This window comes from Leishmania infantum, chromosome 34 (genome assembly GCF_000002875.2).
Source record: "Leishmania infantum JPCM5 genome chromosome 34".
NCBI lineage: Eukaryota > Euglenozoa > Kinetoplastea > Trypanosomatida > Trypanosomatidae > Leishmania > Leishmania infantum.
The window spans coordinates 482,981-496,070 of NC_009418.2; the positions used below are offsets into that span (position 1 = coordinate 482,981).

The 13,090-nt window shown below is 61.4% G+C and overlaps 3 protein-coding genes across 3 annotated transcripts; all 3 read right to left on the reverse strand.

Annotated features, from left to right (window-relative positions):
• Positions 1–559: 559 nt before the first annotated feature.
• LINJ_34_1150 (putative amastin-like surface protein) lies at positions 560–1,153 on the reverse strand (the record flags this gene model as incomplete). The annotated part of the gene is made up of 1 exon (XM_001468449.1): positions 560–1,153. One exon carries the CDS (start codon positions 1,151–1,153, stop codon positions 560–562), a length of 594 nt encoding a protein of 197 aa, XP_001468486.1.
• Positions 1,154–2,353: 1,200 nt separating this feature from the next.
• On the reverse strand, positions 2,354–3,358 carry LINJ_34_1160 (tuzin-like protein; the record flags this gene model as incomplete). Its single annotated transcript, XM_001468450.1, has 1 exon — positions 2,354–3,358. One exon carries the CDS (start codon positions 3,356–3,358, stop codon positions 2,354–2,356), a length of 1,005 nt encoding a protein of 334 aa, XP_001468487.1.
• Positions 3,359–6,512: 3,154 nt separating this feature from the next.
• Positions 6,513–10,808, reverse strand: DAT (dihydroxyacetonephosphate acyltransferase; the record flags this gene model as incomplete). The annotated part of the gene is made up of 1 exon (XM_001468451.2): positions 6,513–10,808. The coding sequence occupies one exon, from the start codon at positions 10,806–10,808 to the stop codon at positions 6,513–6,515; it is 4,296 nt and encodes a 1,431-aa protein (XP_001468488.2).
• Positions 10,809–13,090: the final 2,282 nt, after the last annotated feature.

Here is a 13,090-nt window from a genome sequence, read left to right on the forward strand (position 1 = left end):
GGGGGGCGGGGGCGGGTGATCGATGCGGCGTGGCGTGGCGCCTCCCGTCCTCCGTGCGAGGGCGTCCGTTTCTCCACACCGCCACGTTTGTCCTCCGTGTCCACCTCGGTCACCTGCCCCTCCTTCGCTCCCCCTCCACGCCGCCGTTTCCAGGCCTGCAGCGCACGTGTCACCGTCCCGCGTCGTCCTTCGCTCCTTCACATCGCCAACGGAGCGCCGGGCGAGCGTCAGACGGGCGACTCCGACACGGCAGCGAGGGCGAGGAGCTCAGGGGGGGAACGGGGCGTGGGTGGGCCTGCCGGCGCCAGGCGTGCGTTGCCCACCACACAGCGCAGGTTACCTTGCACGCGAGGAAGCCGAAAAGCCCCCCAAGCAGACGCGCGTGGGAGGACGCACACACGCGAGAGACGGCAGCGCGAGAGGTGAGCCGGCGAGAAGCAGCGACGAGAGTCCGCGTCTTCCCTCCCTTCTCGCGCAGGCATCAGCTCCGCCGGATCCCCCACGACGGTGTCTGTGGGGAGAAGCCGGCGGAGCCGAAGTAGCTTGCCCACCGCCTCCTTCACTTCACTTCCTCCCCGCCTCTTGTATATACCCCCGGATTCGCGGTCGAAACAAGCTTCTGATCGTCGCACGGGAGCAGCAAGAAGAAGATGTTGATGATATCCAGGCACCAGGCCACCAAGAAGAGAACGAAGCCGGCTCCATACCTTGTGCCAATAATCAGCCGCTCGCAGGTTACGCCTTCATCCGTGTAGAACGTCACCACCATGGACGCCCAGACAATGCCCAAGGTGAAGATGCCAACGATGTTGAGAACCAGGCACACCCAGCGGAAGATCGAGCAGCAGAACAGCAGAAGGACGCCCAAGACGAACGCCGCGCCGTACAGAAAGATGGAGATGACAGCCGACGCCTGGGCAGCGCGGAAACGGTTGCGGCGGCCCGTGCAATTTGCCCACAACTGGTCCGACGTGAGAAAGTACGAGCTGTTGGAGCAACCCCATTTTGCGCCCCACAACGTCAAGCAGAAATGCGAGAATGCAATTTCGGCAATCGTGCCGCGAAACATGTCGATCGGCGTACCCACCAGCACGAAAAAGAACGCGATGAGCTGGAGGATGACGTAGAGGACCATGCCGATGCTGCACGCCATTTTGGCGGATCCGCAACGCCGACAGCTGTCAAGGGCAACACGGATGTGAACGGGAGCAAGAGCGACAGGGCGGCCGAGACTGCGCGACAGAGCTGAAGAGGAGTGAGGCGAGAGCGGAAGTGAGTCAGGGCTTGGCAAGGCTATGTCTGTTGTTGTTGCACATGCACGCACACGGTGTCGCTCATGTGTGTGTGTGTGTGTGTGTCGTTAGAGGGGGAGGGATGTGGGGTGTGGGCAGGAGTGAAAGCGGGGGAGGAGAGAGGGAGAGACAGAGAGAGAAATGCGGGGGAGAGTGGCGAGGACATGGGCACGTGGCGCTGCGAGGCGCGCACAGCGGGAGCACATGGGCCACTTCTCGGCATGCACGCAAGGCACGCACGTACGGAGAGGCGGCCGGCGGACGCGAGAAGCGCCGCAACGGCAGCGAGGGCGAGACGGAAGCACCGCTGAAGGCGTCCAAGCGGAGAGGACGGAGGGCACTGCCTGCCACCCTCCTGGCAAGCCTTGCCTCCCCCCTCCCACGCTCTTCCCGTCTTGCGCAGTCTCTGCTGTGCCGCGCAGGCATCTCGCGCTGCACACAGCCTGCGCACGCCTCTGTCACCGGCCTTGCGCCGCCTCCTTCGTGTGGCCGCGGCAGCCAAGCAACCGCGCCGCGCACAGCGAGGTCGGCGTACGAGGGAGCGAGAGTGCAAAGAGCCGCAGCTGCAGGGCCTGCCGTCCGCTGCTTCTCGGCGCCGTTCTCCCCCTCCGCGTTGTCGTAGGTGCGTCTGTGTGAGGCCTTTCGAGCGGCGTGTACAGAGGAGAAGGGAAGGGGACGAGGGGCCGCTGTGTACGCGTGTGCAGGAGAGCAGCAGCACCGCCCACTCCGCACCGCCTCCGCCGCCACCAGTCAGTCCCACATCACCCACCCGCACCTCTCCATAAGTCCAGAGAACAAAACACACATCCATGACGGCAGCGCGAGGGGAGGCAGCAGCACACACACACACACACACACACACTCCGCCTTCCTCTTGGCCCTCACGCGCGGTACCACACCGCTGCCACCGCCTACACCACCCGCGCCGCGTCGTCGCCGCTCATTGCAGACAGCAGAGAGAGTGACAGCAGGTATAGGCGGCAGGAGGACGAACAGACGCGGCACCGCAGCGGCTCTGCGCAAGAAAGAAAGAGACACAAAAACGAAGGGCAGGAGACGCCTCAGGCAGCGACGCCGTATGTGCGTGACTGGCCGACGAGGGCGGGGCGGAAAGGCGTGCTGCGGAACAGCCGCACACCCTTTGCGAGACTGCACCGCACTGCCTCCAACAGCCTCGCATTCGTACACCTTGCCGCCGAGACGCGGCCGTGATGCACGGCGGCAAGCAGCTCGTCCACATCGCTGCTGCGCGCTCCCATTCCGTCGAAAAAGCGGTTGAGGCTGGCGGCGTCGATGGCATGCTGCGTGTAGGCGGACGCCTGCTCGTCCGTGCGCCTCACGAGGTCCCCGCCGGCAGTCGCGAGCGCACCCTCGCCCTGGGGCCACCGTGCGGCCTTGGGGAGGTTCTGGATGGCGGGCCGGAATGCATGGCCTCCCCCCCTCTCTGCTGCCGCCCGTGGGCGCGTGGGCTCGTCGTGAGGACGCAACGCACCGCAAGCATGCCTGCTACACAGCTCATGGTGCCCTTGTGCTTGGCCAGGGCACAGCAAAGCCTCATGCCCCTCACCCGCTCGCAGTGCAGCTTGCCAATCGCCCCGTGCTGCCCGCGCGCCCACTGCACCCTCTCGCCAATGCCGCCCTGCCCGGGCTCCGACGCAGACACAGACTGCACGAGATCCGCCCTTTCCAGCAGTCAAATCCGCTCCCCCCCCAGCCGCCGCTAGAGAGGATGAGCGCGATGACCTCCACGTCGCGCGGGTCGCGCGCGCAGCAGTTCCCGCTGCGACATGGAGCGGCGCCGGTAGTTGCTCGTCCGCTGCGCGAGGCACGTCAACGAGCCAGTGCCTGAATGGGGTAGCACCTGCAGCTGCTCGCTGTCGGTGCGGAGCGTGAGGCTGCCGAGTAACGAAAGCAGCTTCTCGCCCCCTCCCCCTTTGTCCCCGCACGGCCTCCTGTGGCCGCTGAGCCACGCCCGCAGTCCCGCCGCCACGCACGACGCACAAGCGATGCGGATGGAAGGGACTGGCCCTGCTCGTCTTGGCCACCGCCCACAAGTACACCACCATCTCCTCGGACGCAAGGTGCAGGACACTCCGGGGCACCAACCACAGTATCTCGCACTAGGGGCTGTGCCCGGCAGTATCAGTTCGCGGTGCCGCTGGCCCAGCCTCCGCAGAGCACTGATGATGTTCACACCATACGTGTGGCTCTTCTGACACCAGATGTTCATGCTGTCGGTGAACAGCTGCGCCGTGTGCAAGTCCATCGCAAGGTCCTTCGTGTCTGCGAATAGCCGGCGCCATGCGCAGAGGCTGCCCAGCTGCGCTCATGTTGTCTCGCTCCGGAAATTCTGCTCAAATCGCCCCGCGCTCTCTTCGAGCTGCGCGGCGCTTACATTCCGGCGCAGCGGCGTACACTGTAGTGCCCGCCGTGAGAGGGGGCGTGCAAGGTTGCGCTCACTTCATTTGGCTGCTTGGTCCTTCTGTCCGCTTCCGCCGCACCCCTCACCCACAAACCTCGCTGGGGGTGTGCCGTCATAGGGGCACCCCGGTACGCTGCTGCTCTGCGAGTGCGTGCTCTTTTCCTACCGTGCCCCCCCCCAACGTCTCATGCACCTGCTCGCGGTTAAACACACCAGGATCACGGGGCCTATCGTCCGCTCGTCCCGGGAGCTTGCGCTGCAGAGGGTGAGCACGCGCGAGAGCCATGCCGGAGTGAGGAGGCAGTCGAAGGCCCTCTTCAAGGCCAGTGCAATGTCCCGGCTCTTTTGTGGCGTCATGCCGAGCCCGTTGAATGCGACGCAGCAGATCGCCGAGAAGACGGCGATAACGACGGTCTGCATCATGCCACAGCCTGGACAACACGGGTTGGTTCTGACGATTTGGGCAAGGTGAGCGTTCAGCAGAGGCCCACGCCACGTCGCGCTGCAGCAAATGGCGCCTGGGGGCGGCAGTCCCTCCCTGCCCGGCCCAAAGTTGGCTCTCCGGGCCAGGGATCGCTGGGCGGCGCTGGCATCCCCACGGCACCGGGGCACACGGTGTCGATGGACCGGGGCTGGGGGCCGTTCGCAGCCGAAGGCGCCGCGGTTGCTTGCGCCGCGGCCTGCGTTGCATCCGTCCGCTCGGCCGTCGATGCCGCTACCAGAATGAGCCACCACACGCTGTGTCTGCCCTGCAGCGACGCCTTGCGTGCATGCCACGGGTCGAGCACGGAAGGGGGGAGACGGAAGAGCGGCCGCGGATCCTCCTCCGTGGGCGTGTCGGTCCGCGATGGGGCCCCTCAGAGACGGCAACATCTATGTCCTCCCAGACCCACCGCAACCCGCCCTGTGTCAGCATCCGCTTCGTCTCCCGGCAGCGGGCACGAGCGGCTGTCCGTGAATTGGCTGACAGCCGCCTCGAGGCGATGGATGCACTCCTCCGACACCGGCACCCCTCCCCTCAGCAGCATGGTGATTGAGCCATCCGCATTCAGAATCCCCACGTGCGCAGGACGCCCGCCTTTCCCCGGTCTTCGGAGCTCATAGGATGCACACCGGTAGCCGGCGTAAACCGTCTGGAACCCCGCAAACGCTTGGCCGCGCGAGGCTAGGCCATGCATGAGAATGCCCATGCACAGCTTTCTTTCCGGCACCAGTCCATCGAAAACTCAGCGCACGCGCACCCACCCCCCGCCCACCTCTGCACCGTCAAGACCACAGCCGCACACGAAATACAACTCTCCGGCACACCTCCAATCGCGTGAGAGAGGTATGCAGCAGAGTCGGGCCAATGGGGTCTACTATGAGGCATTTCGGTGCATTCAGATCCTTCCGCAGAGACTGGCGCACTCACCTGCTGGCTTAGGGCGGAGAGCAAGGGGCAAGCAGTAGAAGGAGGAGTGAGAGCGCTTGAGTTGCCCGCTAGCATTCGCTGTTCGAGGCGCACGCACTCACCACAGTACAACGTGGAAAAATGAAGAAAAAGAAGTAAGAGGCGGCGCACGAAAATGCAAAGGAAGAAGCAGAAGAGTGCTGTAGGACATGATGTCTGCGCTTCGGCGCCTGCTCACGCAGGAGATACACATATATATGTATTGATGGTGGTGGTGAGTGCGGTGTGCATGGGGTGGTGGTTACTGTACTTGTTTGATGTGTCCTCTACCGCGCGTGTGTATATTCGCGTGTGCCAAGATGTATCATGTGCAGTTAGCAGCGGCGCACAGCCACACAGTTGCTGCGGTGATCAGACAAGGCAGTGTTTCCGCTTAAGTGCGAAGGGAAAGAGAAATGAAGTGGAGCTTGAGAGAGAGAGAGAGACAGCGTTCTCTGTTCTTTGTGCTACAGAGCAACCCTCGCACGAAGAGTGTGGGTGGGCTAGTGAGTTGAGCTGTAACGAGGAGGAGGGCGCGCCTGTGTGAGTCACAACGGTCGTGGCACCGTGAGCTGCGTTCTTGCACGGCCATGGAAAGTTCGGCGAAGGCATCAACATTGTCGCAACACCAGCGAACGCAACCCACCTAGTCGCCTTCGTGCGTATACATGTTTTTCCCCCTTTCTTCAGCATCTTCTTCAGCGCGTTTAGTTCCCGTTAAGATCAGCATGGATCGCCAGCGGATCAACAGATAGGGTCATCCACTGCCTGATGTGCACAGGAGGCGAAGGGCACCACAAAAGAAAAAGGGAAGAGGGAGGCGAGTTCATCGGCACCACGGCGATGAGAGAAAGAGGAGGAGAGACGCGGCAGATGCGAAATAGGAGTAAAACCGAGCGAGCTGCCAAGTTTTCTCTCTCGACACGTCTTTGTGCGCGCACGGGTGCGATGAGTGTACAGTAAAAGGTAGACGGACAGGGAGGGGAGAGTCGGCCGGCGTACCAACGTCGCCTTCATGAAGCGAGAAGAAAAGATGGCAGATCACAGGGAAGCATGTGACGAAGACAAAACATAAGGATCAGAGCGAGTGAGAGGTATCCAGACCCACATAAGTTGGCAGGCAACCATCGAAACTGCTCAGTCAAACAGGGAGAGGAGCAACTAGAAGAGCTGGTGCGCGTGATTTGTTGCGCTGTGGTGGGAGGGAGCTTGATTAGACACGCCATGTGCGTCCCGGCGCGCCCCCTCCCCCCTACCCCCTGCGACACTGCTGTTACTCCATGCTGCACCTTCCCTCCTCTTCACTGCCATGAGAGCTGTCACTTCCCTTCCCTTCTCACTAAGCGCGACACAGATCTACACGAGTGTCTCACATCTTGGACGGCTGTGTTAGCTCACGGTACACTGCCAGCACACGCTCTTGAATGGCTGCCTTGTTGATCGTCACCCCTTCCGCTGCAGAGGGGTGCCACCACAGAGTCTTTATCTGTGTCGACAGCACCTTGAGGCGAGCCAGCGCTGCCTCTTGCCCTAATAACCCGACCGTGTACGCGACGACTCTTCTGCTTACCTTCGACTGGCCAGGCGCCGTTGTAACGGGCACGCGCTTTATCTGTAAGAGCGAGAGCGCGATGAGGCTCTCGTAGTAGTGTTGCAGCGTCTCCTTGTTGGCCGCCACTACATAGCGCAGCTTGTGCTCCGCATACAGGATGCCACACGCTCGCTGCGTCGCCGTGACCACTTCGGCAGCCCCGAGTGGCTTACCAGGGTACGTCGCCAGCAGTGCCGACGCAGCCACCAGCACCGTGTAGAGCGCCTCCACGTGAGGGCAGATGAGTTGAAGGAGGAAGTAGTAGTACTGCGTAACGGGCAGGTGCACAACAGTACCGCCGTGCGTGTCGGCGCCAGAAAGCTGGGAGGACACGGTGTGCTCCTCTACGCACTCCTGAAGCTGGCTTATAGTGCACTCCAGCCACGACGCGAAGCTCATCGGTGCTGCTTCGGCGTAGTTGGGGAACTCAGCGGACAGCAGCCGCTGCAAAAGCTGCGTCTGGCTGCTCAGCACGTCCGCTTTCACGGAGCGGACCCCGCACAGCATCGCCCCGTCGGCGCCTGATGGCGGACTGTGCGGCGTTGTGGCAGAGCCGAACGCCTGCGCGACGACGGCGACGAGGGCCTCGTCCATACAAACGTGGATGAGCTGGTTGGTGCTGATGTTGACTGCGATCCTGGTGACCACGCTGTCGGGGTGGTATGTCACGCCTGACATCTCGTCCGTGATGTGGATGTAGCGGTAGAGGTTGGTCAGCGCCTGCGTCACGACCCCGGCAGGGCTCAACTCGGAGGCCTCCACCGAAAGCTGAGCACCGCGCTCGCGCAAGCGCCTACGCAGCCACTTGACCCCCTGGTGAACCTTTTCTAACGGTATGGCGGCTGCCGCGGTGGTGTCAATGCCCTCCTTCAACGTTGTCGTTGCTGTGCAGTAGTAAGGGCCAAGACACTCGACTACAGCAGCCACCATCGACGCCGGGGTGATGACCGTGTTACGCTGTAGTTTGTACACCAGGTGCCACGCGACGGTGGCGAGAAGAGGGATCGGGGTGATGGAGCTGCCTTTGGCAATGGAAGGCGTGGTATCGATTGTCTTGCACACCGACGCGGTTGCGGCGGCTGGCGCAGCCAGATCTCGGAGTTGCTCGCCCTTAGGCTGGAGCGGCAGCGGGCACTGCTGCGGGTGCTCCTTGAGGGAGCGCAGCGACACGGGCTCGCCAATGTGGATGTTGATGTTGCCGTGCATGCGCTCGAGTAGACTTCGGGCTTTGAGCATGTTCGTCGGGTTCTCCTTCGGCTTCGGAACGCCCAAGAGCTCCTTGGCATGTGTGGTGGCCTCGAGCACCTCGTCGTAGGAGAGGCTGACCGGCATAATGAGCACGTCGTCAAGCTCCTGCTGACCCGGCTCGTAGAAGGTGTCGCAGACAAACTTGAGAAGGCCCAGCTTAGGCGCCATCGTCTTGCCAGTGCGACTCCGTGTTCCCTCAATGAAGAACTCGAGAGGGCGGCGCGCACGCACCAGGTGCCGCACATACTCCTTCAACAGCGCAGCGTACAGTGGGTCGTCGCGGAAGGAGCGGCGCATAAAGAGGGCGCCGCTGCCCCGCATCAGGGTTGCGAGGACGCCCATGCTAAGAAAGTTTTCTCCAGCCACGATGTGCGGCAGCGGCAACCGCATGAGCGCCAGCACCTCGGAGAGAATGAGGAAGTCAATGTATGAGCGGTGCAGCGGGACGAAGACGACGGCTACGCGCGGCATGGCGAAGTAACGGTGGAGGCGCTCATAGGCGCCGTTGTTGACGTCGACGCGGCCGTAGATACTGCGAAAGATTGCGCGAATCATGAGACCCAGCGCGCGACAGTGAACGTGATTCAGTGCATCGCCGCACTGCAGCAGAAGACTCTTTGCCCGGGCCTCCACGTCTTTTTTCGATGCGCCGTCTTTGGCAGCCAGAGCGGTCATGAGCCGCTGGATGTTCGGCTGCGCGATGATTGAGGTGAGCACCTGCGGCGTCATGCCAGGTGTCATGTCACTGCGCCAGCCGTTCGCCGTCATACCGGCGCGATGAAGAAACACGAAGCAATCGAAGTACTTGTGCAGAAGAGACGGAAACGGCGGGATGCGCTCGGCACCGCGGTACACGAAGTCGTTGGTGAAGTAGCGCCGCGGCTCTGGAAAGGCGAAAGGGGCTTCTGCGGCAGAAGCAGCCGCCTCCGGCTTGGTGGGCGACGACACCGCTGCACTCGCAGGCGCCGGCTCGGCTGGGGCGCTGACGACAGGAGGATCGCGTACTATGCTGACGACGCTCGCGCTGTCGGCCACCGGCGGAGCGTGGGAGCGACTCCCTACGTGCTGCAAGCCGGATGAAGACCGCAGAACACACCGTGCCAGGTGCTCAAGCACTGCCCGTGCAATCACCGACACATATGCCTCCCAGTCGACCTCGACGAGCGCCACACACTGGTGATAGGGCATGAGTGTGTGGTGCGATGTCAAGCGACGCAGTAGCGAGTGATACAACGCCACGTTGAAGTCATCGAGGCGGTATGGCGGAACGGAGAAGGACGAGGACGCTGTACGCCTGCGCGATGCGGCGAAGGCAGCAGATGTCTTGTCTCGCACCGCTGCCACGCGTGCAGTACGCTCGATGTAGCTGACAACGCTGTCCATTTGTGTCACATAAGCCTTTAGCGCCTGCGCCGCCTCGGCATTACCGACCTTCTCTTCCATGATGCGCTGCCGCTGCTGATACGCGCGCCATCCTTCCAGCGCGTAGGCAGCCGCGCGCGGCTCCGGCCCGAAGTTGACCAAATCCGCCACGCTAAACGGGAACTGCAGAATTGGCGCCGGCGTCAGCACGCCAGCCACGGGAAACGCCGCCGAAATCTGGTCGGCAAATCGACCGTAATAACTCATGAGATACTCGCCCATCATGCCCCACACCAGTGACGCCTCGCCAGGCTTGCGTGATTCGGCAACTGCGAAGGACCCCATACGGTGTCGCGTGACACACTGCGCCGGCGGCGCTGGCATTGCCGTCGCCGCCTCGGCAGCAGCGGCGGCGTGCGAGGACGCAGGCGAAGAGCCACAGTACTGCATCTCCGCGGCACACTCCACACACTCTGGCAACTCGCCGTGGCACAGCCATATGTATCCTAAGAAGGCGGCATTCAGAGCGACGTCGACGGGCGTAATAGTGGCTGGCTCACTTCGGCTGACAGGGAAGTGCCGGAGCACGCCGAGGGCGTTGGCGGCGCACAGCACGGGAAGCGTGCCGCCGTGTGAAATACCCGACGCGGCTTGAACGGCGACCTCCGTCGCACCGAACTCCAGCGCCGGCGGGTCCATAGCGTATGAGTAGGTGAGGAGCACCACCCAGTCTACCGCCGTGGCGACCTCCTTCGCGATGCTCGACAGCATTGCACACGCAGCCGTGCGATAGACGTCGTCGGCGAGAATGATAAGACTGCCGCGCACCCGCGTCTGTTGAGAAGCGGTTTCGGAGGCTTGCGAAGCGCCGGCAGCACTCCAAAGACGACGCAGAAGGATATCGTACGCCTTGAGCCCGCTTTCCGTGTCTGGGCTCAGCGACTGCGCACTCAGCACCAGCACAAACAGAGAATCCGCAACACGAGGTACACCACAGCTCCCGCCAGACCCAGAAGAGACGTCTGTTGAGGATGCCGTGAAGCTCGTCTCGCCAAGTGCGCCGCTGCCGAGTAGATGAATTCGATGCAGCATCGGCCCGATCTCCTCCGCCTTGGGTGACACCCCACCATAGTAGAACTGCGTCATGTGTGTCACAGAAATGTCGCGGCGTGTGGCGCGGCTTGCACGCAGTTTTGCCTCCACTCGCTGCACGGTGCTCATGAAGTCTCTCGTGGTGGCAGCGGTTTCGGCGGAGCTGCGCGCTGTGTGGAGGCTATCGTTGCCGGAGGATGGGCTGCTGCTCTTCACTGTGATGCCGTCGACCAGCACGCGGCAGTTCAGCGGCACGAGCGGGGATGTGGCGATCGCGCAAGCACATGCCGTAGTGAGGCCATCGATGGGAGCGACCAACACGACCTGCTTGCACTCCTCTGGAAGCGCTAGACGAGGTGGTGGGAAGCTCATTTCCTTCGAAGTCTGTGCCGCGCGCTAACCACAGTGAAAGAATCGCACGCGCACAAAATGCCAAGCACCAAAAAAAAAATTTCGCATACGCGATCACTCGAGCACTCGATACGCTTTTTACGTAACGAACGAACAACAACAAAACGCCAGAGCGAACAGTGAGCGAGGAGATCTTAACGGTACACGGCTGCTGCCTGCGTGCGAGTGTGTCTGCGCTGGTTGACCTCGCCTGCACAGGCGCGGCAGAATACCGGCGGGACCAATTTCGTAGAGCTGGCGAGCAGGAAAAGGAACAAAAATGGAGAAGATAAGCCTTGCGCTTCGCTTTTCAGTGCCTTGTCGCCACATATACCTGCACGCCCAACGTGAGCTGCAGCTGAAGTGCACGTGCTGGTGTGGGTATCGATTTCCAAGCGAGAGAGAGAAACAGGGCAGAGAGGGATGCTGGGTGCCGTGTAAATGAGGGATGGGGAGCTGCGCCCGAGCAGCAGCACCGCAGGCAACAGAGGCACACGCGCGCAGAAACACACACTCACGCAAACAGAAAGGCAGCCTGACTTGGCACCAAGGGCACGCACCGGCAAACAGAAAACAAAACAAAAAGGCGGGATGCAAAGAGTGCCGTTCTACTTCGTCACGGAGGGCTATAGGGTATGTAAAGAGAGAGGGAGGGGGAGAAGACCGCATCGAAGGAGAACCCCCCGTGATAGATGATTAGGACACGCAGAAGGAGCTATAGGGCAAAACAACAACAAACAGAAAGTCATCCACAAAAAAGACGCCTGCGCGTATGCATACACACAAAGTTCAGCTCAGCTCAGCTTAGCTCGGTTCCAAGTACAGCAGGGGGCAATAAAACGCGAGCGCCACCGTTCGCACGCGTGTGCGCCCACGAAAAGTGCAACGAAAAGCCTAGGAGAGTTGTGAAGAGGGATCAGTTTTTTTTTTGTGTGTGGTGGAGGGGTAGAGGGCAGAGAGAGAGACAGAGGAGGCCGATGCTATGCGAGTGGCTGTGTGATGCACGCGTACACAGGCACTGCGTGAGAATGGAAGCACCTCAACATGCGCATCAATGATGGATGGTAGAAAGAGCGAGGTATTAAGAAATACAGACGCAGAGAGAGGCAGAGTAAAGGGAGGCGAATACGAAAATGGTATAGCATCAACAGAGACAGAGGAGGCAAATCCTCTGAGTGCCTACCCAGTCAGGTGTGTGGGAGAACGGGGGGTGGATGCCTTGACAAGAGGCCAGCAAGGAAACGTATCAGCCATCAACGAGTGAGATACGTCTGCTCGCAGAGCGCTCCCCGCTTCGCGGCAGAGACGAGACGTAGCGATAGAGGGCAAAGAAAGAGGTTGTCGGATGACAAGTCGGGAGGTGGAATGCGCGTCTCGTACATCTCCGATTCCTCCACGTACCCCGCACGTCTGGGCGGCACACTACCGAAGTACCACGTTGAGAACAGCGTATACACATACAAATACAAATACAAACACACACACATATATATGTATGTATGTATGTAGATATTGGCATTGCGACCGTTTTTCCTCTGCCATCCTTATCTCCTCGTCTGCATGGAGAATGGCACGGTCGGGGAGAGGTAGAGCACCGCTGTTGGTCGCTGCCGCTCCCTCGACGCGTCGTGCGCGTTCACTTTGCGTGTCTCTTTTGGAATTTGTTTTCTCCCCCGGACTTCTGTCAGTGGCGCACACATGGATCGCATCTCCATCCCCACCCCTCCATGCGTACATCACGGATACAGGAACAGAGCGTACGCATGAAGGACGGAGTGATGACAAGAGCAATCGCCTGCTGCCTCCTTGGATGCAGGGGTGGCCGTAGAGCAAGATCGCCCACCTACGAACACGCTTGATCGCAGTGGCAGCAGGCACAGCGGCAAGAGTCACGCCCCACGCGCGTCGGCTTGCGGAGGGAGGGGGAGGGAGAGGGAAGACAGCAGGGACCCGCGCATTTAAGTGGAGGTCGACGTGGACGGCGTGAAGGGTGTGCCACTGCGCCACAGTAAAAGAGATGCTCGCGTACGAACGCGCGCTGACGCACATCTCCTTCAAGAGAGAGAAGCGTCCGATATGTCTGGTGGTCTCCGTAATGACGTGTGGCTGAGTCGGGCGCCGGTAGAGGAAGAGAGCGATGGCGACGGCGATGATGAAATTGCATGGTAGGAGAGGAGCCGCGTGTACGCTAACAAAATAGAGGGGAGAAACAAAGGAGGTAAGCGTGCGAGGAAACGAAAGCGTCGCCGTAATGAGGGAGTGGC